Source organism: Pseudopipra pipra, chromosome 21 (assembly GCF_036250125.1).
Source record: "Pseudopipra pipra isolate bDixPip1 chromosome 21, bDixPip1.hap1, whole genome shotgun sequence".
Classification (NCBI taxonomy): domain Eukaryota; kingdom Metazoa; phylum Chordata; class Aves; order Passeriformes; family Pipridae; genus Pseudopipra; species Pseudopipra pipra.
Window position 1 is genome coordinate 8,553,432 of NC_087569.1, and position 27,189 is coordinate 8,580,620.

The following is a 27,189-nucleotide window of genomic DNA, read 5'->3' on the forward strand; positions in this document are numbered from 1 at the left end:
GGTGACATTTAACAGGAGTCTCTACTGCCTGTTCCAAAACTGCTTCCTGCGACAGGGCCCATTAACCACTAAAGGCCTGAGTTTTCCTGCTTTTCACAGGGGTTTTTTTTTCCACCATTTCAGTAGAAATAAGAATGCACTAAAAGTTAAAAATAGCAACAGGTGGGATAATTACTGTGAGTCTGAAAAGCTGTTCTAACATCTTTAGAAAACCATTACCCACAGGATCTTACCTTCCCAAAACCGAAGCTGTAAATGTTCTTGGCTACATTGGCCTCTCCTTTCAGTAATCTACCCAAAGCACTGTCAATGTTTCTAGAACAGCAAAAACACAAGCAAGAAGAGTAATTAATATGCCAAGGCTTGGAGCAAAATACAAATTTAGAGAGGAAAAAAAAAAAGCAGAATTTCTGCAACAGCCACGTAATTCAAATGTTGCATTAGACTGGTCCCACATGTGTAATGTGGATGTTAAAATTCCAAATTATTGTGCAACTCATTGAACCTTTTTAAATACACTTGTGTTATGATATGTATTTGTTTTTTAAGCAAGATAGCCAATAAATATATACATATACACCCACACACAGGCATCTTGCATTGCTTTTTGTTCACAAGTATGTATTTTTCCTAACATGTAGCAGACACAAAAGCTCTTGAAACAGTTGGAAACACCCCAAAAAAGATCTGCAGTGACCTTAAAAAGCCAAGAAACAAACTACTGCATGTTATCACCACTTTAATGCTACTAAAATCCAGTGCTTTATATACTGATTTCAAGAGTTTCTCTTAATATACAGATATTTACAACCATCAAGTTGCCATTTGGAGCTGACCCAACAGGAATAAAAAGTACCATCATTCCTGACACACAGTGGATGTTGTCAAAAAGATACTATTGTTAATTTTAAGACAACAGAATGTGGAAGCAGAATATCTTCTTACCCCTGGACAAGGCCACCAAACCTCGAGGGGCTGGAAACCAGAGCCTTTGATGAGCCAACTTTCCTGAGCAGATCAGAGGGGAAATTCTGAATGGCAGCCTGCATGTGCAGTGTACACTGCTGGATAAATTCCAGCATCTGGAGAGGAAGGGGAGGGAAAAACCCAACAAAAGAAGTTACTTTAGAACAAGATAAACCACTTTAAATTAATAAATCATGACTACTGAAAAAAAAATAACTGGTTACTTGCAATATTTAAGTGGGTATTTTGAGAGATGCATACATGAAAAAATTGAAGAAAATCAATTACATGAAAATGGAAGAAGAGCTTACTTCAAATATCAGGTGACAAACTTGCAAGACTTCACCCGCAGAAAATTGTAATATCAGATTTCTTTTTAAGAGGAGCATTGTAATAACAGGAAAGAGGAGTATCACGAGCTTTAAATCAATACTGCAGTCATGAATAAGCCTTTCTGATGTCACATATCATTGCAAAAATGATCCACTTGCTGGCACTGTTCATGCACAGAAAACTACTTCAGGGGCACTCCTGAGTGGCACATCCACACAAAAAACCTGCACATCAGGGGTGGAAAACAGGGAGAACAAAGGCCTGTTGTTCTCTCCTTGCTCACTTCAGGTCCTAACAAGTTCCACAGACACCCCCCCACAGCTGAGCAACACCTCAGTTAAACAACCCGAGTCATGAGGACCTCAAAATACCATTTTTGACGTTGAAAAATAGGGTTGAATAATTATCTAACACGTTGATAATTTTCTAACATATAATTTTATTTAAGCCAAGGGTTTCTCCCTGGAATGCTGGAGTTTCTCCATGTTGAGGTGAGGATGTGAGCACCTATTCAGGTGTTCACACACATACCTGGGCACTGCATTCCTTCCTGGCTGACAAAGCCCAGTGCTGAGGAGTTCTCCCATCTTTATCATGGGCTCTCAGGTCACCTCCTTCATCCAGCAGCTTGCTGAGGATCCACTGGTTTCCTGAGAAAGCAGCTGCATGGACCGGGGTGCTCCCGTCGAGACAGCGACTGAGGAACAGCAAAGCAGGAAATGTTTCATGTTTGGGTCCATCCCTGCTCCACTCACCAGTGGAGGGGGGAAAAGCAGCACATCTGGAATGTTTATGTACCCCCAGGTAACAAAATTCCTCACAAAATAAGGAAAATTACACGCTCACCTCCGAGGAGCTTTGGCTAAAACAGCAACGTGCATCTTAATCCCTTTTTCATTTTATGTACAGTGAATATTGGGCATTACATTGACCAAACCCACTGAAAGGTCAAATATTCGCTTTGGTTTTAAAAAGAGAAGTGTTTTATACTTAACTGATTGGCATCTGAGCCATAATCCAACAGCACATCCACGATTTTACTGAGGCCCAGCAAGGCAGCAGTGAAGAGACAAGTCTGGCCCATGGAATTCACGGCATCAACCAAAACACCTACGGAGGAAGCAGAAGATTCTAAGGTGGTGCTCATTCCCCCCTCACCCCAAACAAAAACCCACTGGTCCTAATGATGATATTCCTCCCCCTGAGGCACTGCAGGTATGAAAATACAGTAACAGAAGTGGAAAAAAGGAGCAATAAAGTTTCCTTGAGACTTTCTGTGTGTATCAGGCACTGCTTGTGCACAATGATTTTAAATAAAAATAATAATAAAAGTATTTACATATACTTACATGTACAGTGTAAGTAAGTAGTAAGTGCTTATGTACTTACAAATATCTATTTATAAGTACATTATAAGTACATTATATGTACATATATATGCATTATATTTACATATAAGTACATCATATGTACATATATGTACGTATAAGTACGTTCATTATGTATTCCATTCTTTATATGTACATATATATATGATAATATGATACATAAATATATATCACATTACATATATATTTCATACATAATATATATTATATATTGCATTCTTTATATGTACATTCTTTTTATGTACATATGAGTACATTCTTCATATATTACATTAAATATTACATGTAAGTACACTTTATGTACATATATGTACATATAAGCACATTATACGTATATATGTATATTCTTGTATATGTATATATGTGTGTATATGTATATATATATGTGTGTGTATATGTATATATATAAGTGTGTGTGTATATGCACTTTTGTGTACATATATGTATTTGTAAGTACATATAAGCACTTACATATAAGATGTATAACTTACATATCCATCTCTGTAAGCACAGGTGGATGAGCACAGATCACACCAGAGGAGGGCATTAATAAATACCTAAATTATTCTTAAGTACCCATCAGGAATTAGGCAAGTGTTTTTATTTAAGCGACTTCGCTCAAAATAATGAATTCCATTCTGCATTAACGAGGAAAGAGTAAGGGAAGAACCCAGTGAGAGTCGATGAGTCTGACACGGCAGGATGAGGTGTCTGACACAATAGCTACGTGGTGAAATCAGACGCTTTCTGAAAGTCGAACTGTTTTTGGAACCTCAATAAAAAAAGGGTCACAAACCACTCAGCCCGTGTTCTCTCCCTCCCGGCACCACAAAGGGCACCGAGAACGGTCATCAATGGCGAGCGGCCCCTGCACAAGCAGCACCGCCCGCCCGCTTCGCGCTCAGGAGAGAACACCCCGCTCCTCCTCGTGGCTTGTGACGCCGATCAGGGAAGATCACTCTCCTCTAGTGACCAACTACAGAAATGATCCCTGAAAGTATAGTCTTAACTCAACAACCCCCAACACCCGCGCCACACCCGCACGCACCGCCCGCCAACACACGGCCACCCCAAACCACCCACCCCGAGCACACCCGGGATAGGTCCGCGCCCCCGCCCAGCCTCCGCCCCGCGGGAGCGCGCCCGGAGCCCCACGGGAGCGCTCGCCACCCACGAGACGGCCGTGTGGGTCAGTTTTCGGGATACGCCCCCCTCATTTGCATGTTCTGCCGCGGCTGCCCAATCAGACGCGGGCAGCCCTGCGGCTCCGCCCCCGCTGCCCCCCCCGGCTCTTGGCGGCGCCGCCGCGCCCGCCCCGCGCTGAGGCCACAACGCACCGTGGAAAGCGAAACCCGAGCGGGTTCTCCCCACTCCCCCGTCATTTCTGATGGATGCACTTGGGTCACAACAACCCCCTGCAACGCTACAGGCTTTGGGAAGTGTGGCTGGAAAGCTGCCTGGAGGAAAAGGACCTGTGGGTGCTGGGTGGCGGAGGCTGAACACGAACCAGGAATGCGTTCTGGTGGCCGAGAAGGGCAGTGACATCCTGGCTTGTACCAGCAAGTGTGACCAGCAGGACCAGGGCAGTGACCTTCCCCATGTAGTCAGCACTAGTGAGGCTGCACCTCCAATTCTGTGTCCAGTTTTCAGCCCCACAGGACAAGAAAGACATTGAAGGGCTGGAGCATGTCCAGGGAGGGGAACGGAACTGGAGAAGGGGCTGGAGCACCAGGAGCGGCCGAGGGAGCTGGAGGGGCTCAGCCTGGAGAAAAGGAAGCTCAGGGGGGACCTTCTCGCTCTCTGCAACTCCGACAGGAGGGTGTAGCAGGTAGGGGCTGGTCTCCTCTCCCGAGTAGCAAGTGCCAAGATGAGAGGAAACGGCTTCAAGTTGCACCAGGGCGGGCTTAGGTTGGATATTAGGAAAAATTTCTTCACCAAAAAGGTTACCACTGGCACAAGCTGCTCAGAGCAGTGGCTGCGCTTACAAATCTCTCTAGGGATTTATAAAACATGTGGCTGTGACACCTGGGGACATGGGCTAGTGCTAATGTGGCAGCGCTGGGGGAATCGTTGGACTCCAGGGCTTTGCCAACCTCAGTGACTGTGTGATTCTGTGATCAGTAACAACTCCAGTGCGCCAAGTCACCATCGAGTAAATGCACCACCACGTACTTACAAGCTTCCAAAGCATTTATTTTCACTGGAAAAGCTCAGCCCATTGGGCAGTAAATCCTAAACCAGGCCCCAGGCAGCCCGTATTGTCAAATATTAAAAATTTACTAAGGGGCTTGTAAGAAAATAAGTGCTGCCCGTTCCGGACTAGAGGAGGCAGCCGAGGGTCTGAGCTTGCAGGGAAACGCCCCGAGCGTGGAACGCCCCTCACTCCCCCTTTAGCTCTGTTTTTAACCACAATAAAAAAAAGGGTCACAAACCACTCAGCCCGTGTTCTCTCCCTCCCGGCACCACAAAGAGCACCGAGAACGGTCATCAATGGCGAGCGGCCCCTGCCCAAGCAGCACCGCCCGCCCGCTTCGCGCTCAGGAGAGAACACCCCGCTCCTCCTCGTGGCTTGTGACGCCGATCAGGGAAGATCACTCTCCTCTAGTGACCAACTACAGAAATGATCCCTGAAAGTATAGTCTTAACTCAGCAACCCTCAACACCCGCGCCACACCCGCACGCACCGCCCGCCAACACACGGCCACCCCAAACCACCCACCCCGAGCACACCCGGGACGGGTCCCCGCGCCCCCGCCCAGCCTCCGCCGCCGCGGGAGCGCGCGTGGCGCGCGGAACCGACCCGCGCGTGGCGGAGCGAGGGACACGCCCCCCTCATTTGCATGTTCTGCCGCGGCTGCCCAATCAGACGCGCGCCCGCAGCCGCCCCTCTGCCCCCGCCCCGCCCCGGGCTGTGCCCGTTGTCGCGACACGATCGAAGGGACCGTCTGAGCCCCGTCCTCGCCCGCCCCGCCCCGACAGAGGACAAGAGCCCCGACACCGACACCAGCAGCGCGGTACGGCCGGCGCCTGGCGCCGAGGGGGTGCACTGACTGCCAGGCGCTCCCGAGGGCTCCAGGCACACACTCACTAAACAAGAACCACTCCACAGGGCACCACTTAATGAACACTTTACATCTCTGGATCAAGCCAAAGCATCCCGGACCTCCACGCCATACCCGACAGAACAACACTAAGCAGTCTCCCCGTCCCAGCAGACACCCACTGGCTCCAGGATCCAACCTGACATATCCCATCTTCCGTGGCACGGAGACCACGGCACGGAGCGGTTTCTCCCTAACTCCCGTCGGACTCGGATGAAAGGTTTACCACGCTCCAGGTCCAGCCTGAGTGACGCAGATTCCCACAACACCTAACGACACGTGAATCCCGGACAGAGTTGAGAGACAACTCCACAGAATACCCCTGGACTGGTTGGGGATCGCCCGCACTGTGTCACTGCAGCGCGCAAGAGGCAGCGAGGGGCTGCGTGATCCTCCTGGGCAATGTAAAGCCCTTTATCCCACTTTGACTCTGTTTTTGAACCACAATAAAAAAGGGTCACAAACCACTCAGCCCGTGTTCTCTCCCTCCCGGCACCACAAAGGGCACCGAGAACGGTCATCAATGGCGGGCGGCCCCTGCCCAAGCAGCACCGCCCGCCCGCTTCGCGCTCAGAAGAGAACACCCCGCTCCTCCTCGTGGCTTGTGACGCCGATCAGGGAAGATCACTCTCCTCTAGTGACCAACTACAGAAATGATCCCTGAAAGTATAGTCTTAACTCAGCAACCCACAACACCCGCGCCACACCCGCACGCACCGCCCGCCAACACACGGCCACCCCAAAACACCCACCCCGAGCACACCCGGGACGGGTCCCCGCGCCCCCGCCCAGCCTCCGCCGCCGCGGGAGCGCGCGTGGCGCGCGGAACCGACACGCGCGTGACGGAGTGAGGGACACGCCCCCTCGTTTGCATGTTCTGCCGCGGCTGCCCAATCAGACGCGCGCCCGCAGGCTGGCGGAGGAGCGGGCCCCGCCCCGCGCAGCCCCCGCGCCCGCGAACGCGGAGATGTCGCAGCTCTGGAACAGCGAAACCCGCTGACGTCCTTGATCGTAAAACAGAAATAAAACTGCATTAAGAATTGGGTTTCACTTACACAGTCCCCTGTTCCTATCTGCTTACAAATCAGGATGTCAAAACACCAGTACCCAAAACAGTCCTCAAGCACTTTGCTTGAATAAATATCCCATTTAAAGAGAGTATTTCTATAGCAGACTTTTCAGAGTTTCAGTTTTATAATGCCTCAATCAATTCCTTCTGTGCACCATACGAGTAAAAGATTAGTTTTCTTTTAAATTTAATAAATAAAATAAAATTTTATCCCAGGATCGCAGGGATGTTTTATTTATTCTTTCTATTTTAATTTATATTTCATTTATTCTTTACATTTATATTTTAAATTTATTTTATTTTATGTATTATTAATTATTATCTATTATTAATAGATTTTTTTTATTCAATAACTATTCCCACTTATCAGAAAGGGTCAACTATAAGTCATTTTGTATATATATATATTTCAATCAGAAAACTGAACTCTGCAGGCAGTTGATGACTGTTTTTTACCAGACATAAAAGTATACAGGAAAAAGTAAATCTTTTTTGCCACTACTTGCCTAAACCTAGCTTTTACCTTTTTTCAGAAGCTTCTTCACTTTCACATAGTTCCCTTCCCTGACATAGTCATGCAGCTCGGCTTCCAGGGAGTCCCCTTTTATACTTCCAAGCTGGACTGGGCATGGAAACGGAAGAGGGATAGGATGAGCCATCTTCTTTCCTCAACAGAGCTGGGAAAAGGTACGAAACGTCACGAAAGCTGCAAAACACTACAACTTAACTTATCTCCGAGTTGAGCACCTGCAGCAGCCGATATAAAGGGCCGTGGCTGCTGGGCCCCGGAGGACCCCAGGCCGGCGGGACACACGGGTTCCAGTCCCCCCGTGCCCTCAGTGACCAACGACCCGAACGGGCGCAGGAGCGGCCGCCACGCGCGGCACCGCCCTCGCGGCTCCGCGCCCCGCGCATGCGCAGCGCCCCCGCCGGCCTCGTGCGCGGCCTCCGCTTCGCGCCAGGGAGCGGCGCGCGCCGGAGGGGGGCGGGGCCCCACAGCAGGGGGGTGGGGCAGGAGAATGACGTGTATCCCACCCCTGAGGGCGCGGCTCGGTTGTTGGGGCGTGGCTTGAGTTTGTCTCCGCCCATTGGGGGCGTGGCCTGTCCCGCCCGTTCCCGCCCGTTCCCGTTCCCGGTGCTGATCCCGGTGCTGATCCCGGTGCCGCCAATGCAGCGGGAGGTGGGCTCGCTGCCGCTGGCCCCCGCCCTGCGGGCCCGCCTGGCCGCCGCCGGCTTCCAGACGGCGCAGGAGCTGCTGGAGACCGGCCCCTGCGGCCTGAGCAAAGGTACCGGCGGCGCTTCGGCCCCGCGGGGCCTCCCCGCGCCCTTCCGCTCTCCTCCTTCCCCTTCCCGGCTCTGGGACCCCTTGCTGAGGCTTCCGTGTGGCCCGAGAAACGGGCACAACAAATACTGAGTGAGGTTCACAAGGTTCTGGTAGATCTGTCTTACACTGAGCGATGGATGCAGACAGGATGCAGGAAAACGAAAGGATTCTGCCAGTCTCGTCCCTCTTCTTTCCCCAGCTTCCCTCTTCTTTTTTTTTTCTATGTGATTTAAACAAAATAAGCTTCTGTGGAGTCAGGAAGTTACCTCTTTCAAGAGCTGTAAATAAGATTTGCAGACTAGATAAGGAGTGTGTCCTGACACTTTCCTGGGAGGGTGGGGAGGCCCCAGCACAGGTTGCCCAGAGAAGCTGTGGCTGCCCCATCCCTGCAAGTGTCCAAGGCCACGTTGGACGGGGCTTGAAGCAACCTGGGCTAGTGGAAGGTGTCCCTGCCCATGGCAAGGGGTGGAATGAGATGATATTTAATGCCCCTCCCCACCCAAACTAGTCTGAGATTTTGATTATCAGTAGTGCACCAGGTGCTCAGCCCTGGGGTACCCTGAAAATACCCACAATCAGTGAGTGTCACTGGCACTTACTGGTCTGCAACCTGGCTTCCTTTACAGGGCATTATTTGCTTCAAATGAAATTAATATGATAGTGCGTTTGGTGCAGAGTAGGGGAATTGCTCTGCTGGAGCTCATCCATCTGTGAACAGCAGGTTTGATTTTATTATTATCTGCAGATGCTTTGATTTTTTTGTTATTTGCAGATAACTTGCTGTCACCTGAACCCCAAACACATCATTGATTTGAGTTCTTTTGAAAATCCCACCGTTAGTCCCAGGGCTGTGTGTGTGTTACACTGCAAGGGTGGATATGGATAATTCTGTGTTATGTTCTGTCAAACGTGTTGAATTACCTCATCATTCTTTAAATCAATCGCTGTTTATAAAAAATAAGGCGGCGTTTCGTGGTTTTGACTTTTCCAGAGATTGGGATTTCCAAAGAAGAGGCGCTGGAAGCCCTGCAGGTGGTGAGGCAGGAATGTCACGGGGACGCAGCAAGGACTGCCGGGGGGTCAGGCGCCACCAGAAAGTTCACAGCCCTGGAGCTTCTGGAGGAAGAGCAAGCCCAGGGCTTCATCATCACCTTCTGCTCAGCACTGGACAACATTCTGGGAGGGGGTGTGCAGCTGACGAAAATCACCGAGGTCTGCGGAGCACCCGGCGTGGGGAAAACGCAGCTGTGGTATTTTACAGCCGGGTGACCTTTGTGCCACCAGGAACCACTTTTTGTGGTTTCTCAGCAGAAATGTCCCTTCAGGAGCGGGTCAGGAGAGGTCTGTGGTGTAAATGTTTCCCTTCTCTCCTGTTTCCCGTGGCAGTATGCAGCTGGCAGTGGACGTGCAGATCCCGGAGTGCTTCGGGGGCGTCGCTGGAGAAGCCGTGTTCATTGACACCGAGGGAAGTTTCATGGTAGACAGAGTGGTGGATATTGCAGCTGCCTGTGTGCAGCACTGCCAGCTCATTGCTGAGGCTCAGCAAGAGGAAGGTACGTTGCTGAGTTGTTTCTTTCTGCCTGGTAGGCAGGGATGGAGAGAAACAAGTGTCTCGTGGGCTGCAGTGCTACATTTGGGGCTTAGGGAGTTCTTGCTGGCAGCCTTTTATTTCCACCTGTGTGTATCAAACCCTGGATTGCATCAGTGTCTGGAGCTGTGCTGCAGACTGAGCTGGTTTACTTTAAGAATAATTCTTTTTCTACATGATGATCTGGGGGGGTTTAGGTATGTAGGGGTTTGGTGTTTGCCTTTCCTTCTTTCCTTCTTTCTCTCTTTCTCTCCTTCTTTCTTTCTCTCTTTCTCTCTCTTTGTCTCTCTTTCTCTCTCTCTTTCTCTCTTTCTTTCTCTCCTCTTTTCCTTCCTTTTTCTCTCTTTCTCTCTTTCTCTCTTTGTCTCTCTTTGTCTCTCTTTCTCTCTCTCTTTCTCTCTCTCTTTCTCTCTTTCTTTCTCTCCTCTTTTCCTTCCTTTTTCTCTCTTTCTCTTTTTCTCTCTCTTTCTCTCTCTCTCTCTCTTTCTTTCTCTCTTTCTTTCTCCCCTCCTTTCCTTCCTTTCCTTTCTCTTTAAAGATCAAATTTGCAGCTAAACCCAAACACAACTCTGTTCAGCAAAACTGAGGGATTATGTCCTATAACACAGGGTCGAGTGGGGAAAGAGAAGAGCAACAGCAGAACTTTTTGAGGCACTGTTGCTGCTGAAGCCCCATATAGTAAAACTGTAGCTGGAATTCAGCTCCTCCATAAGGTCAATATAGCCAGGCTGCTTATTTTGAGGATTTTTATTCTCTAAGTTGTCAGTCTGTTGGGGACAGTGACAAAAGTTCCATGTTACTCTTGGAGAATTTATGCACCAAACTTCTGCTTGAAGTGAGGTGAAAGGACACCATATTAAATGAGCTGCTGCCTGTACATTAAACAAAGGATGATTAATAGTCCCTGATGGCCTCTGGTGGTGTTCTGGCTTGAAAATGATTTACTGGAAAAGTTCTTGTTTCAGAAATAAATGTTTCATTTTTGGAGCCCTCCATTGGAGGCTCCGGTGTCTCTGTGTGCAAATGCTGAGAGAGCATCTGCTCACCACCTTCCTGACTTTCAAGCCAGATGGAAGGTATGTCTCCACACTCTCTACCTTGCCTGTTCTGTTTCTGGGGGCTTTGCTGTTGCTGTGTGTGGAGGGCATAGCTTGGTGGAATGATGAAAGTAACAATATGCTTGTACAGACTTCTGACTCATTTATTCATCTGTTTGCTTGTTCTCAGATCATCTGAAAGCTTTGGAGACCTTCTCTCTTGAAAGTATCCTTTCTCACATATATTACTTCCGTTGTCGTGACTACATAGAGCTCCTTGCCCAGGTCTACCTCCTCCCAGAATTCCTCTCAGAGCATTCCAGGGTAAGGGTTATTGCAGGCTTATCAGAACATATCACTCATCTTCACACTAAAGATTTTTGTCTGTTGTAGTAAGAGTAACATGAGTAAACACCTTGGTACCTCGGCAGCTTGGCAGTAATGTATTGGCTGATGCCAGAGTACAAATGTAAAGCCTTCTGCTTGTTTGCTTTTTCATTCCCATCCCAGTTACTCTTGAGAGTAATTTGCTTTTGCTCCCACTGCTGCCACCATCCTGAATTTCCAGTTTGGATCCTGGATCTGTGTTGCCACGTGCTGTTACATTTCTGTGAGCTCTGAGTTATGAATCATCACGGAACTGCTTTACAGAAGAGTCTCTGAGCCAGGTGTGCCTGTGGTGACCACAATGATGGGATCAGAAAGGCTTTCTTTTGTCCTAGAAGATCACTGAGGACCACAAACATCCCACAGCATCTTGGCATCCAAAAAGTGACTTTTCTTCTTCTTTCCAGTACATCTTCTGTTGCTACAAGCAACCAGAGCCTGCAGCCTGACTCTTGGGTGGACTACAGCCAGAAAGTTTCCCAGTACCCCATGTCTTAGAGAAATGCTATTGTAAGGCAGATTATCACCACCTCCCTTCCAGATTTCCAGATTCTGCACAGCAGATCCCTCCCTGTCAGGATTTGGGGAAGGTGGCTGGTGCCTCGTTCCATCAGAGCCCAAATCCCCGTTGTTTAGTTAGATTGTCTTTTGCATATGTTCCAAAATTTTAATTTTTGGAAGCTGTTGTGTTCCTGAAGGCGCAGATGGGAGCCTCACTTTTGCTCGGTGTAGTCTGGTACTTCCCTTTCTCTGCCAGGTACTAACGGTGCCCTGTTGTGTTTGCTCTTGTGGAAAGTACACGGCTTCATTAGCACAGTTACACTGGGCTGCAGCTCCCTGGTACCATCTGTGCTGATTTAGCTGTGCTTGGCCTGGAGCCTGAAGTACTGAAGGTTGCAGGAGAACCATAAGACCTTCTGCTGATTCCTTGGACAGGCTATAAGTGACTTGACAGATTGCTCATTGCAGTCCAGCTCTCATTAAAATTAGTCTGGTCCCTCTGGAGCCCAGTCTGGGACCACAGGGAAACTCCAGGTTTTAGGTTTGGTTTTTTTTTTTAAGAGAGATAGTTGTAGAGATTTAGAGATAGGGAGGTGTAGAGATCCAAATGTGTCATTTGGAAATATGAATTAATTTGAGATCTTGTTATTAATATGAGAAAAGCTGTTAGAAAATATTCTTATCATAATAAACTGAATTCTTTAAGGTAGAGCCTCGTCTGGTAGAGCCAAGCTGACATGGAGAAGGAAGATGTTACCAAAGCCCTACTTTTAATACTTTAAGTCTTCTTGTTTGCTATTTATAACAAGTGCAACTGGGAGAAAATTGACTAAATTGCATCCTACCTGGACATATTCATCTGATAGACAGGTTATATAACCATGTATACATTCCTTTATAGCATGAGTCATGTTTATACTGTTAAACTGATTGCTCATAAAGAAATTAGGCATGAAGAAGATGTACAGGCTCATAAAAAAGAATCTGTAGGAAGGAGGAAAAATGAGAAAACAAAGGAATATCTTCTTTTGATTCTAACTATTTAATCTTCTTTTGCAAATTAAGATTTTTTTTTCATTTGGAGGCCTGGGGCCATTTCACAGGGTGATGTTTATGCAGGCTTGTATGTGCCAGTAATGAGTTAAATCAATAATACAGAAAATCAGGGGGTTTTTGTTTTTTCCAATTTGTTATCTTGTGCATTAATGCAAGAACTTGTAGATACTGAGGATTTGAGTGACATCTGAACATGAAGGCACTGTAAGACCATCCATCTCCCTCCTGTGTTCCAGACAAACTTGGGTCATCAAAACAGCTACAACAAATGAAGTTAGAATAAATCAAAATCCCAGACTAATGTTTATACAGTGTCTTGAGGGTGATGAGCCAGCAGCTGCATCGTGCTCTGACTTCAGCTAATGGTTGCTACAAAAGAAATAATTCAGCAAAGCAAACATCTTCAGGCACGACAGATCCCATTGCAGTGTGTCTGGAATACCTTTAGGCATCTCTTAAACTCTGTGTTTCTGAGATCACTGATGTGAGCTGAGTTGTCTCAGCAGTGACTACGGGCAGCACGAATTTTGAGTTTGGTTTGGATTTAACTTTTGAGGGAGAAGGTGAAATAAATCAGCGTTAGAAGTACAATTGGGATGTTTAATGGTTATTTTCTCCATCTTCTCCTTTGCAAGGCTTTAAGTCCAGCTTTGTTGTTTTGTATTCCATACCAGGAGATGCAGAGAAGTCAGGTAGCTGTAAGTGAGCTGAAAGGGGACATTTGGGAGGGCAGCTCTGTGTTGGGTTAAGTCATGAGAGAGCTTGGGGAGCATTTTGTTGAGCTTAGTGCAGTGTTTTGTTTGAGCTGGTGCAGCTCTGGCCCGAGCTGGTCCCTGTGCATGATGCAGCCCTGCACTTAGCATGTGTTCTGGAGTGTTTGGAGCTTGAGGCTCTTCACCTGCACTCCTTTGAGGTGCTGATTGTCACTGATATATAGAGAGAAATAAAGGTTACGTGGTCGTGCTCGTCGAGGTACGAAATAGAAGATGGCCCTCACCTTCTATAAAACACTTCTTTTTAAGTGCACTTAAAAATAGGTATTGCTGCTTGTTGTCATTCTTTTGTAGGATGGTAATGGTATTTTTTTCCTTTCCTTCTGCATTTAGGTCCGACTGGTGGTGATTGATGGAATTGCCTTCCCTTTCCGCCACGACTTCGAGGACCTGTCCCTGCGGACGAGGCTGTTGAATGGTCTGGCACAGCAGCTCATCATGGTAGCAAACGACCACAAAGCAGCAGTGAGTCCATTAAATCCCAAAAGATACCACTTTGGAATAAGTATCCTACAAAGAATTAAGCAAATGTCATTTGTGATTGTCTCTGAACAGCAAAATAAAACCGCGAGAACGTCCTCCACGTTCGTTCTTGCCAGGTTTAGTTAAGAAAATGGAGGTGAATCACACAGGAACAACACCTATAAGGTGGAAAATTCCTAGTAAAATTTGCATTAACAGCATCCTGTGGATCTTCATTCAATGGTAGCATGTCAGTTTGCCACACTGCTTCCCAGCACTGGTTGGACAAGGAATGCTCCTTTGGTGACTTTGCATGAAAACACGTCGGAGCATTCAGCAGTTCCAACACAACTTTCCACTCTTGGTTTAAAAATAAACCCTGGTCTTAGTGGAGAAGCTGTTCTTAGGGAGGAAAACCATTTTATCTGCTGGTTTGCCTTGCTCTTCTGGCATCCATGGAAACCCAGGGCTTCCTTCCTGGGCATTGTTTCCACGTCACTGACGCCAACAGGGAGGCAGCGGCCCCGCAGCCAGCAGATGGCACTGGGAAGCTGCAGCTGTTCCAGAAGTTGTTTTGGAAGTCTCTCACAGCTCAGAGAAGCATTGTTCAGGAATTAGAGCTTCCACAGCCTCAAAATGGTGCTTGTGCCTCTCTGACGGTTTCCAGGTGATTTGTGACCTTGTCACCCACAACTCTCTGGCGCAATTGGCTTTTGTTCCCAGCGGCTAAAAATAAACCTCTCCTTGTGCTTCCACTGATAGATGTGGGAAGGGGAAGAGCCCAGCTCCGTGTTCAGACTGGGCTGGCTGCCGAAAGGGTGCCCTTGCTGTCTCCCTGGTGTGAGTGATGGAGCTTCTTCCTGCTGCTGTGGGTACCAGGGAGATGGATGTTCCATGGCTGCTGGGTTTGCACAGCCTCTGATTTCTTGAGTCCTCTCACTCACAGCTTGGTACCTGGTGACCTTGAACAGCAGCAGCTGTCATTGGACACTTTATTTTTCTTTGGTCGAGGGAAACATATATAATTTATCTCTTCTGAACCAGGGAGCAGTTTAGTACAAAGGCTTGCTAAATAAACTCTTGCTAAAGGAGTGATCAGTCACAGCTTCAGGGTGACTTCAGTTGGTGCCTGGGTTAGTTCCATGAGCCTGTGAGCAGGCTAAATCCAGCCTGCGTGCCAGGGACTGCTTGCCAGGCAGCCTGGATGCTCTAATATGGTAGGAAGTCAGGCCCTTGTGTTTCTAAAGCTGGACTCAGTGGGCTGTGTGAGGATGCCCAGCCCAGCCCTTCTTCAGCAGTGAGATGGGGAGCCTATTTGGGGCTGTTACCATCCACTTATGATGAGTTACTTCTCTAAAATGTGCAATATATGTCCTGGGCTTTCAGCTGTGTCAATGTTTTGGGGTGTGCCCCCTGTGCTCAGTGGAAATGTTTGCTCTCACACACTTGCTCAAGCAAGAATCCTACAAGCTTATCAAACAGTGAAAACCCCTGGGGGTTTAAGATAGGTACGATTTTTTTTTTTTTATTTTTCATTTTTAATGAACTTTGTGATTAATATTCCTGGCTCTTTTCTGTCTCACCCACCCCCACTTCTACCAGGGATCTAACCTAGACTGTCTGTGAGCCTCCCACGAGTGATTCGTGCTGCGAAAACACTCCCCCGCTCTGTCTGTTCACTTTCATTCTCTTTGTATATTGTACCCACTTGAGCATTTTTAGACTACAAGGCACAGAAATTTGGTTAATCACCGGGCTAATGTGTGTTTTGGGCAGCACCACCAAGTTCATTCACCCCCAGTGACTGAGAGCTCTCTCTTCATGGAGCGCCAGTGCATCTAAACACAGCTCCAAACAGTATTTAGAGCAAATGCGGTGGGATAAACAAGTTGTTTGGAGTTTGCATTCCTTGGGAGGGGAGAATTTTAGGTTTCTTCAAAGTCATGAATGAAAGAAATCTCCCTTCCATTCAAAAATGCATTTTGCAGGGTCCTCTTATTTTGTTTTGAAAAGATGAGGCACATCTACATTTTCTTCTCATTAACACAGAAGACTCATCACCGTTGCCAAGAGTTTTGCCTGAGCAACTACTTTATCAGTGAAAGCTTTTTGAAAAATCCCTCTCTTCCCTCCCACCAATATGCTGTTTTCCTGGAGGTTTTCTTATTTGTTTTGCTTCTCTTTCCTCTTTTAGGTGGTTCTGACAAACCAAATGACAACAAGAATCGGGCAAAGCCAGTCCACGTTGGTACCTGCTCTAGGTGGGTGTTTAGCTTGTGAGTTGAAAACTGATATGTGGTTTCCTTTCCTTTGGCATCATATACAAAGGAAATGAAATTGCTGAATCTCCACAGTGCAGCAGAAGCCATGGTGAAAATATCAGACCCATCTGGAACTGCTGGCATGGTGGAACTCTAGAGCAGTGCTGAGCTAGGGCAGCCTTGTGGTTGTAATTAAAAATATCAGATTTTATTCTGTTGCTGAGGCGTGGTGTGCAGATTAGACTCCTGCTTAGATTTGTGAAAAGAGATTATAAATATGCTTGAAAGTCATGACATTTTCAGATTGCAGAAACTCACGGGTTGAGAGTGTGGATGGACTTCTTTTTTTCCTTTTTAACCCAAAATTTGTAATACTGAATTTGATATTAGATTTAACAGTATTCCTTAAGATGAGAGACCCTTTCTGGGGAAGCACTAGGAACTCAGAGCTCTCTGAGTAGCTGGGTTTTTAGATGTGCAGCTAATGGATTGCACCTTCCCCTGAGGATCTTGTGGATTTCCCTCTGTCACAGCTGAGGAGGGCACTGTCCCTCCTGGATGTCACCACCACACCCTGAGCTGTTTGGGTGATTGTCTCCCAGTCCATTTCTCCCAAAAGTGGCCAAGTGATCTTGAGCTGTTTCAATAATAAGTAAACTCTGATAAATCAATAATATAGACTGAAATTGGCTGGTGAATGATCATCCAAAAAATGTGCCTGGGAGCAGTAAACCTCGAGCAGGGATGGGGTGATGAAGAGGTTAAAGCCCTCAAAGAAGAACTTTGCTTAATGGTTGCACACCTCAAACTAGGCTGCAATTTGCTGAATTCCCTGAGAACCATTCGCTGCCTCTCCAAAACAATTTAAATTGTTTATTTTCCCATTACCCTTGAACACGTTCCATTAATTATTTGCAAAGGCATTTCATATTTGCTGCATCGCTGGAACTCTCTGCAGTTATGATGGAGAGGGAAGTTCTGTGTGGGATCCTCAGCCTGCCCAGAGCCAGTTTAAGTGTTTTTTTTTTCCAGGCTGCTCAATTTTGCCCAGTAATGAGCAGAGTACCTCATACAGACTCATCTGCTGCAGTCACAGGGGAAAAGAGAACAGTTCTGAAGCAGAGATTTCAACAAATTAAGGAAAAGTTCAGCGTTTAAATCTTATTTCAGGTTGTAACTTCGTATTATTTTATGATTCACTTAAAGGGCACAAATTCTCTGTGCACAGGTTCAGTTTCTGTGAGCTAAGTAATGATTCCCCTGTTCTGGAGGGGAGGGAGAAGGGGACAGTACAAAGGCAAAGATGTTCCCAGTGTCTGTACAGGCACTGAACCATTTGGCACAGTTGTAGGGTAAAATGAACAAACACAGGCCATCTCCTCCAGGAATGGGAGGAATGTGGAATTTGGAGCTGTGATGGCAGACCCAGCTCCCAGGATCTGACCCTTTTTGTCAGTTTTGCCTCTTGCTCTCTGATGGATTATTTTTGGCAGCCTTTCTGGCTACAAACTCAATTAAAGCTGATAGAGCCTGTCTTTTTTCACTGGCCAGCATTGTTTGGGAGCTGTTGTGTTTGTTGAGTCATAGGGACAGTAAAGAATGTGAAGACATTCAGAGTTGGTTATAACTCAAAGATATCATGTATTTTTTCATTATAATTCAAAGATATCATGCATATTTTCTTTCACAAACATTTAATTTGGCATAACCTCACGTTGAACTGATTGTGATTCTCACCAGAGTGTGTGGGACCACATGATATCGTTAAACTGAGTGGTGTGTCCTCCTTCAAAAATTAAACTTTGTACCAGTTGGTAAAATATTTAAGCAGAGAGGAACCCCCCTCATCCTAAACAGCGATATCTCAGCTGGAGCATTTCAGAGTGGTACAAAACTCTTTTCATTTTAATGTGAATTTATGCCACAGACTCGGTGCAAGTATTGAGCTGGTGGGTTACAGGGTGATTTTTGTGCCCCACTCTGAAGAGATGCTTTTTCAACAGTCTCATCATAAATCCTAAAGAACCTCCCACTCCTCCCCAGTTGGTTGTAGCCAAAGGAACTATTGAGGGAGGAGTCAGCACCAAGCCCCCAAGTAAAATTAATCAAACCTATTGCATCCCTTAAATAGCTTTTCCCCCCCCATTGATTGGTAAGCCTAAGAAACAGCTTTTTCTAAGATTTCATGAGAGCATTAATCTCTAAACTCTTATTCAGCTCCTGAGCAGAAGGGAAGGTCTTAATTATGACAAAAAAAAAAAAAAAAAAAGAAAGAAAAAAAGCACAGATGCTGCAAGGTATTAAGTCAAGAGCTTTGTGAAGGGGGCACCTTTCTTTCCCACTACTGATAGCTAAGCTGGGTGTTCCTAGACATTTCTGCTAGATATATTTAGAAAGGAGGTCAAATATTAATCTACAGCCAGTTTAGCTCAGAAATATCTCATTTTACAGTAGCATTTTTAGTTGCAATACAGTTGGAAACGTGCCGGTGTGGAATTTGTACCCATTGTAAAATGTGTTCTGAGCTCTGACTCGGAACCGTGTCTGAAAGCCAAAATCTTTAATCTCAACTTAGATATATAGTGCAGCAAGGTCTGGCAGGATGCCCAGAGGGTCTAGGTCTTCATTACAGCAGAATCATATTTTTTCTTCTCTGGGCTCTAATGAATATCAGAGCACAGGGGGCACGTGGGGCTGGAGATGTGGTGGAGAGCAGGGAGTGATTCCAGGGGCTGTGGGCAGGGGAGCAGGAGAAACCTGGAGCACTTAAGCAAAATGACTGGTTTAAAATCCATCTTTTGACTGTCTCCTGGGACAAACAGACATAAAACTGTCTGTGCATTGACTGAGCTTGTGGTCAGGTGTGAGCTGAAACAGCAGGACTGTTCCCCTGAAGCAGGATAACAATCCAAACTTCCTTCTCTCCTTCCCCCACGCCCCCCCTGCTCCTTGCTTTTGGTTGTGTTCTTTTGCATTTTGCTGTCAGAAGCAGAAGGCTGCTTCAGGGGCCCTTAATATTTTAATAATCATTGACTTTCTCCCAAAGCTGTTATCCCAAAGGGAGTGATGTTTGCTCATAATTATGCCTGAGAGACAGAATATTGCAGTTTTGAAGTAGGATTTAGACATACTCACTCGACTTCTTTAGTAGTAATTAGACAAATCTTTTCTTCATGCTGCCTGTTTTCAGGATTTGTCTAGTACCTGTCCTTTATTTGGCACCTATAAAATCTTTCTACAAATAATGGGAGCATCACATCAAGATTTCTGTAAAACACACTGAGTGCAGAGGTTGTTCCTTGTCTTGGTGTATTTGTTGTGAAATCCTTGTACGTATGAAAAAGATGTGATTCATCACTGCAAGTAAAGGCACATATGTTTTAATCATGGTGGGGTTTTTTTTTGGAAGACTTGGTCTAATTTCAGCATCAGATGGTGATGCTGGTGTAGGAGATTACTAAAATGGCCTGTCATTTTGTGTCACTCAGGAGAAAGCTGGGGACACGCTGCCACCGTCCGTTTAATCTTTCACTGGGACAACAGTCAGAGGTAAGTGAAAATCAGAATAAAAATCGTAATAATGACAAGTGTGACACTGGGGAATCTTCTTACACTGACCATAGCAGCCAAGCTGGGATTTGAATTTGGTTTCTGGCCTTGTTCTGCTGTGTCCCAGCCTACTGAGGCTCAAGAGTTTTCTTGCTCAGGCTGAGCCAGCGTGGGCTGAACTGTCAGGCTGCTCCTCCCCACCACAGGGCACCTTTCTGACCAGATGCCACATCTCATCAAAATATAACATCCTGATGGCAGTTGTTCAGACACAAGGATTTAGGGTCTGGTGGCTGAGTAGACATTTTTTTTTTTACTCTCTGCATTCTGTAAGCAGGGAGGAGAATTTCTTTGCCTGGGTGTTTTAGGGCCCAGTCAGTACAAAGCCAGAGATGCCAAAGAAGGCTTTAAGGCCACCAAGATAGTGACCCTCAGGAAGATGGGCTGTGGCCTCAGGGACAGCCTCTGGACCCTTCTGCTTTGGGATGCAGCAGGATGGGCCTGCAGAGCTGGGCAGAAACCAGAGAGCAAGTTCCAGTGACCTGCAGAGAGGCAGAAAGAGCTGCACTGACAGACAAGGCAGGGCTGAGCTGTGGAGGGTGGGTTTAGACACCCAAAAGAATGAGGGTGACCCTTCTAAAAACAGTGTGAAGTCCTGTCTGTTGCAGTGAGATCTTCCCTGTTTCCTGCTTCTTTTTTCTCCTCTTCACTACATTGCAAGGTCATTTCTCTTTCCTGGTCAGTTAAATTTGTCTTGTGTATACTATCACCGTGCAGCAGCTTGAGATTAAGGAGCTGTGCTTCAATTCCCTAATCTTCTGCAAACAGGGAACAAAAATGCCGCTGGAATGTTGTTGTGCATAGTTTTTGCTTGTTGAATTTGAAAGAGAAATGCAGTGACACTTTCTTGTGGGGTTTTGTTTTTAAATTCTAAGTTTGAAGGCAATGCAGAGTGATTACAGCAAGCTGTTTAATTTGGAATTAAATTAACATCGCTGATTAGTTAACAGCCCTTTATAAGACAGAAGTTGCATCAACATAATGATTGCAGAGTGAACAAAAGTTAATTTTATATATCAAAAGAACTTTTTTCTTCTGCAACAGAGCTAGGAAGTCTGCAGATACAAGTTCCAGAAAATAAGCCAAAGATAGACAAACGTGGCTTATTTACTGATCTAAACCTGCAGCTTATGTGGAGCAGGGCCTGCAGAAACAGCAATTCTGGTTACGAATACCTCTTTAAAAAGCAGAAATAACTCAATGCTGTTGCATTTTTACATAAACTGCCTCATGATCCATCGTAGTTTTGTTGTTAAATTGTTTTTATATTACACTGTCGAGGCACGAAGACCATTTGAGAATCCATTTGCCTATTTTTATTTTTTTTTTTAATTTTTCAAATGTGCTTTGGCCAACTCTGATCCCTGACTCCTTTCTCTCTACTACTGCAAATGTCAGAGCTTAATTCCAAGGGTTCTCATTGCTGGGAGGAAAGATCCTGTTGAGTCAGAGGCTCCAGCTGAGCGCTTGTGAAAGCGTGGCTTCTGCAGCTTCAGATTTGGGCAATTTTGTCAAGTGTAACCCACCACTTCAATGTTCTGAGGAATTCCCTGTGTAGCTAACATGAAGTGGCAGCGTTCCTCAGGCTGTAATTACGTGCTCTCTAATAGAATGGCACCTCAGGGAGGAAAAAAAAAAACCCCAAAATAATTAACGGGATTTTTGGCAGGGTGTCGTGATACAGAGAGCAGAACATTGCCTAGATTGGCTTGTGTAAGTTTTGGGGAGGTGGGCATGGAGCAGACTGGCAGCCCTGGCACTGGTTCAAAAACCTTTTGCTTTTGAGCTGCTTTGCAATTTTCTGTCAATATTATGCAAGCATTTACTGAGCTGTACAACACAAACCAAGGGGTATTGCTTAGAGTCTAAATGCCCAAAATCAGGGAAGTGTCAGAGGAGAAATGAAAGGGAAACTGTTTTCTCAAGGTTATGCTGTATGTCAGTGGCAAGGGCAGGCTTAGAAATAGAACATCATCTTCTCCAGCCTCTAGGTTATATTGACAGGCTCTGGAAAAAGCCTCCCTGGAAGTACTGAAATTCTTGAGGGTCTCCCCCAGCTTAAGAGAGGTCAGTGAACAAATGATTAATGGAGTAGGAAAGAGTTGTGCTCAAAAACCTTTTTTTGTTTGCATTTTAAGAAAGCGACATTAGGAATTAATTCATAATGAATATTGTTCCAGAAATGTCATCAAATACTGTGATGAAACAAGGCTAATTAATCATTCACTCCTTTTAGTAGGTCTACGTTGTGTGTGAGCTGACAGGTCATGTAAGGATGGGAATTTGGCATCCACAGTTTAAATGACCTATATGAAAATACATACCTAAGAATCCCACTGGTACCTACCCCAGGATTGTGGGAAAACTTGGGTCCAGCCATTGGGTTAGTTGGAATTTTTATTACTGTATTCACTAACCATAATTTACCTGCTTTTTTGTTTTACCAGGTTGGCAACTTTGTACAAATCACCGAGTCAGAAGGAGGCAACAATCCCCTATCACATCACAGTCAGTATTGCTTTTGGGGTGGAGAGTCAGAGAGGGGAGCACAGTGGGGGCTGTAAAGGGACTTTCAGACACAGAGACAAATCTGAGAACGGTGTTTGCTTGTTTGTAGGGTTGCCTTCTGAAGGTAACCAGTAATACTGGAATGTCTCCAGATTTATGAGTATTTTGCACCTCTTCTCTTTAGAAAAGTGACCCAGCAGTTAGTCCCCTGAGTTAAAACATTTTGATTTCCAGATCAAACTTACAGGCAGCCTGTCCCCATCTGCTCTGCTGCTAGTGCTGCTCATTTTATCTGCCCTTGATGTTAACTTGTGGCCTAAGTACAGTTAGTGAGGACAATGGGAGCCTTCATTTGGGAGACCTGAACCAGCCAGGCTGTTTTCTCCCTTCTCAGGTAGGCTCTTCTCTTAATCTCTTGCACTTGGGTTTATCTTTTTAGGACCAGGATGACCAGAACTATTCCAGAGGTCTCACCAGTGCCATATATATTTCCCCATCTCTGCTTTATGTGTGTTGCCTGATATAACCCAGGCTGTATTTCTCTCTTTCATGGCTCCATCCTACAGTGACCCTACACCCAGCCAATATACACAGATTTTTCTCCTCTGTCACTATCATATAAGGAGCTTCCAGCTTATGGCTGGAGACCTCATTCACCCCTAGGTAAATCCCGTGATTATTTCCTTTTGTGGAATGCTTAGATACATATTAATGAGAATACATGCTGTCTAAGCTGTATTTAGGTTTAAAAAAACCCTCACCACTCCACTCTTACATCTTCAAATGTCAGATCCATAGGTACATGCCATAACTATTTGCTACGTGTCCTCATGGAAACACGTTGCCATAGCATTTCCTGCAGATTTTAATGCTGCCATAAGATGAGATCTTCAAACTTTCCAAGAGAAATCAGATTTTTCTTCACTCCTGGGTGTATTCACCTGGACAGGAGAAACACTGCAAATATATACTCTTAGCTCTGTAAAGACTGGAAGGGTAAGTGGGGCTACAGATGGATTTTATCTTAGACAGTTTAATTGCCTTTTCCTTTTAGTTTTATATGCACCATAAAACAGCTATGCTCTCTTCTGTGTGAATGCACACAGGCTTGAAATATGGTTGAGAGTGAATCCCAATCAAAGATTAGTTAAAACTTGAGATTATCCCTGTGTTTTTCCCCTTAATCCTGATGAACTGCTTCAGCAGATGATTCCTTTAAGTAAAAAATGTATTCTCCCTGTTTTTTTCATGAAATTCAGGGCTGATGATAGCAGTCTGCTGTTATCATTTCTCATTCCCATCTCTGTGGTTAAACTGGAAGACGTAAATAGATGTGCACTGTTTCCAAGTCAGATTTAGCACATCTATGTATAACCAGCATACAAAAAAAAAAAGATAATTAAAGAAATAATAAATTCCTTAAGCCTCAGAAATGTTTAGACTTGGGCAAATGAGGTACCATTGACAAACTGGCTGTTCAGGGCCTGTAAGGCAATGGAGAAATGTTTAACCATGGCCAGGCTTTGGTTCTTTTTTATCCGAGTCCTTTCCAACCCTCTGGAGAGTCAGTCACCACTCTGGGGGCTGTGGAACACCTCTCCATGAAATCCTTTCTTTCACAGGCTGATCAGGATTCATTCTTAAATGCAGAGTATAGAAATGTAAATTGATTTATGCACAAGGGAGTCAGTGGCTCCGCTGATTCACCTAAATTTCCCAGGAATGTGACCTGATTATTTCAAGATGAAAGACAGAGACCCGGGACCTCTATTCCGGGTAGGAACTGTCAGTGTTTCCCTGAACTGAGGAGGGTCTGCCAAGTTAGCAATGGGAACACTGCTCAAGTAATAAAGCCATCTACCTCTGCCAGCCTTGCTGCAGTGTGTAGATGCCAGAGGACATTAGGGAACAATTCAAAATGACAGGAGACTGAGCTTTGTCCTTGGTTCCAGTAGCCACCTCCCCACCATCTAAAACCCACTAGCAAGCCTCCAAAATATACACAAAATTCATGTATTTTCGAGGGTGCATGCCTGTAACCAGTGTGCCAGACATCCATACTAGGCAGCCCACTTCATCATGTTCTGGCCTTTAGAACCATTGGAATGCTTTTGCTGGGAGTCAGCCTGCTGGATTAAGTGGATTCTTGGCTACAGATCCACCTTTGTGCCTCAGGGAAATGGCAGAGATTAGATGCAAGCAGCAGTGAAACATTAAACTTGAAGATTCCCCATCAGGCTCTTTAGAATAACACTTGAGTTGCTTATAATAGCAGAGGGACTGCACAGATCCTGCCCTTGTGGCACCTCTTGCTGTTTGTTCCTTTAAAAGCCCCGGGCTGGGTGAGGTGAGGCATTCAGAAATAGAAATACAGGGATGGCAGACGTAAGCAAGACGTTTTACTTGGGTTTGGGATTGATCTTGGTGTGGGACATGCTGGCATTTTGGAGGAGTCACATGTCTGATAGTAATTCCGCCTGCTTTTTTCACACTGCACCAACCCAAAATGTCAGCGTTCCTGAAATGCTCCTGTCCCCACCTGAGCATTTTGGATCACCAGAGCGATTTTCTTTTCTGATTAACCCCTTTTCCTCTCTAAGTCTGCACTGAGAGTGTCCCCTGAGCTGTCAGCAGTGCTCCCTGCACAGCATTTGTCTGGAGATGGGAAGACAGACAGTTGCAGGTTTTCATAACATCTCAGTATCTCCATCTGCATCCGTGACGTGTTGAACTAACTGATTTTCCAGATCTTTCTTATTTTAAAATAGTTAAAGACCATTAAATTGTGGAGCTGCAGTAAAAGAAAATACAAATTGTACTAGGTCAGATAGATCACTTCAAGCGCTCTCCTGAGTAGCACCATCTAGTTTTTCACTTCTGCATTTAGTTTTTGGCAGTTAAAGGTTTTCATCCCGTTGTGTCCCATAAATTACTATGCTGGAACAGTCTTTGCAGTCTACAGACTGATTCAGCTCTGCTGTTCTCTTACAACGTCTCATTGATGTTTTCAGTTCATTAAGTAGGTACATGGAACAAAAATATCCTAGGTTGTAGAAATTCACAGTTTTGTTTCTGAAAACGACGGCGGCAATTAATCCAGTCATCTCCCTCCTTCTGGGGGAGCTGATGGATTTGTCTTTTAATTTATTTAAATAGGCAACATAAGTGAATTTACAGAGAAGCAGTTCTTCATAGCCATAGGGGTGATTAGTAGCAAGATGAAAATGATAGCCTGGTTGGTGAAAATAAAATATCTTCAAGGAAGAAAATGAGGAGACACAGTTAACAGTCAGCACGCGTGTTGAAAAGTTTGCAGTGCTGGTCTATAAACCTTCTGTGGCCGCTCATCTAAAACAAATGGCAGCCTCCTCCCTTATCCTGGTCTTCTGGGAACTAGTTGCTCATGCTTTATATCCACACAAGCTTTAGCACATGATTTCCCTTGCATCTTCCAGCCCCATGGCTTCCGAGATGTGCAGCCTCCAGCTGTCGCTCAGAACGCAGAAGGGACTGAAATGAACCCTCGGAAGCGGCCGCGGAGGGAGGAGGAGAAGCAGCAGCAATTCCAAAGTTGAATGTTAAAAAATGTGAGCTACAGGAGAGCAGTTGCACAGTGAATGTGCAACCAAAGGCAGCCTGAGAGACTCTCAACTTCAGTTCCTGCTCTGGGTGTTATTTTAACATTAAGACTGCGATATGCAAATTTCTGAGGCAGAAGATTCCTTTGTGTGTGGTATAATTTTACTTTTATAATAAAAATCTATGTTTTCTATTACAAGGGACTTCAGGGGTTTTTTTTTTAGTTTGGGTTTTTTTTTTTTTTTTTGGTTGGTTGGTTGGTTTGGGGGATTTTTTGAGGAGGATGGAGAATCCAGCTACTTCTTTTAAACTGGGTAAAAGCACAATGAAACGAGTGCATCTAGTACAGCACATTGAGTGACACGGGTCTGGATCACTCATCTGGCTTTTTGTGCACCCGAATTTTAAGGGGGTTGGATGCAGCACTGTGCTCACCACCTGCACAGAGCAGGGCAGAAGCAGTGGAGCTGCTCCTGGGGGCTGCAAGAGGAATGCAGCCTTCACCAGAGTGGGGCTTTAGCCCTCACCTGCTGCAAAGTCCTTGATCAAGGACAATCAAAGCTCTGTTTTGAACTTCTCGTTTATCTTGTGGTGACAACAACAACAGAGAGGAAAGGCTGGGTCTGAAGGACAAAAGATTTAATCCAGCATGGTAATTTTGTGTTCCCATCTTAGTAAGTAAGAATACTTTGCCATCGCTCAGGCTCGAGCCAAAGTGCTGCACAGCTCTTATTCCCAAGTTCTTAATTTCAGGCTGAGATGCTGTAATCAGGATCTCTTTTGTCTGTGGCTTTAATAAAGAGGAAGCCCAGACTTCTTAGACACCAGCCATATATTAGCAGCTCCAGACTCTGAACCAAAAGAATGAATGTACACTGGAAACACAGCAGGGTTTTGTCCTCTTTTTATTAAGAGAAAACAAATCGATGAGATTATTAGAGGAGAAGAAAGGTGCTGCAGTGCAAAATAGTAATTACTTCAATTATGAGAAGTGTTGGTACACATGCACACAGATGACCCCTTTCTGGCAGAGAGCTTGATAATGTTAGAGCTGAGGAAACTCAGCCAGCAGCTAAATGAAGAATTCAAGTTGTGGGAGTCACTATCTTGAATTTTTAATCTAGTATACACTAAACTGACTTTGCCTTGAAACAAAATTCAGTGCTGAATCTGAGTCATAAAAACTCTCTATTCAAAAAAAAAAAAAAGCTGCAAAAAAAAATAAAAAAGAGGCAGTGGTTTTTGGA

At 45.5% G+C, this 27,189-nt stretch overlaps 2 protein-coding genes and 3 non-coding genes across 12 annotated transcripts in view; 1 reads left to right on the forward strand and 4 right to left on the reverse strand.

The window, feature by feature from the left end:
- Nucleotides 1–7,749, reverse strand: part of TEX14 (testis expressed 14, intercellular bridge forming factor) — a 29,495-nt gene extending 21,746 nt beyond the window's left edge. For 3 of the 6 annotated variants that reach the window (XM_064677981.1, XM_064677980.1, XM_064677982.1), the window contains exons 1-5: nucleotides 7,381–7,701; nucleotides 2,295–2,409; nucleotides 1,831–1,996; nucleotides 946–1,082; nucleotides 234–315 (exon numbers count right to left, since the gene is read on the reverse strand). In XM_064677981.1, coding sequence (XP_064534051.1) covers nucleotides 234–315; nucleotides 946–1,082; nucleotides 1,831–1,996; nucleotides 2,295–2,409; nucleotides 7,381–7,516 — 636 coding nt within the window. In that variant the 5' untranslated portion in view covers nucleotides 7,517–7,701. Of the gene's footprint in view, nucleotides 1–233; nucleotides 316–945; nucleotides 1,083–1,830; nucleotides 1,997–2,294; nucleotides 2,410–7,380 lie in introns of all 6 variants that reach the window. The other 3 variants (XM_064677979.1, XM_064677978.1, XM_064677984.1) reach the window with 3 other exon arrangements.
- On the reverse strand, nucleotides 3,482–3,694 carry LOC135425690 (small nucleolar RNA U3). The gene has a single exon (XR_010435700.1). It is a non-coding gene; the product is annotated as a small nucleolar RNA U3 (small nucleolar RNA).
- Nucleotides 5,118–5,330, reverse strand: LOC135425699 (small nucleolar RNA U3). Its single transcript, XR_010435708.1, has one exon. It is a non-coding gene; the product is annotated as a small nucleolar RNA U3 (small nucleolar RNA).
- Nucleotides 6,252–6,464, reverse strand: LOC135425700 (small nucleolar RNA U3). The gene has a single exon (XR_010435709.1). It is a non-coding gene; the product is annotated as a small nucleolar RNA U3 (small nucleolar RNA).
- A 195-nt stretch (nucleotides 7,750–7,944) lies between the features above and the next one.
- Nucleotides 7,945–26,141, forward strand: RAD51C (RAD51 paralog C). Of its 3 annotated transcripts, XM_064677986.1 has the most exons (9): nucleotides 7,945–8,143; nucleotides 9,173–9,431; nucleotides 9,568–9,734; nucleotides 10,997–11,130; nucleotides 13,857–13,988; nucleotides 16,180–16,246; nucleotides 19,735–19,795; nucleotides 22,303–22,363; nucleotides 25,819–26,141. In XM_064677986.1, exons 1-9 carry the CDS (start codon nucleotides 8,026–8,028, stop codon nucleotides 25,936–25,938), a joined length of 1,119 nt encoding a protein of 372 aa, XP_064534056.1. In that variant the 5' UTR covers nucleotides 7,945–8,025; the 3' UTR covers nucleotides 25,939–26,141. The 3 variants fall into 3 exon arrangements, with proteins under 3 accessions (XP_064534056.1, XP_064534057.1, XP_064534055.1); XM_064677987.1 differs by lacking the exon at nucleotides 22,303–22,363 and having other exon boundaries at nucleotides 7,962–8,143; XM_064677985.1 differs by lacking the exon at nucleotides 25,819–26,141 and having other exon boundaries at nucleotides 7,962–8,143; nucleotides 22,303–23,368.
- The last annotated feature ends 1,048 nt before the right edge of the window (nucleotides 26,142–27,189 follow it).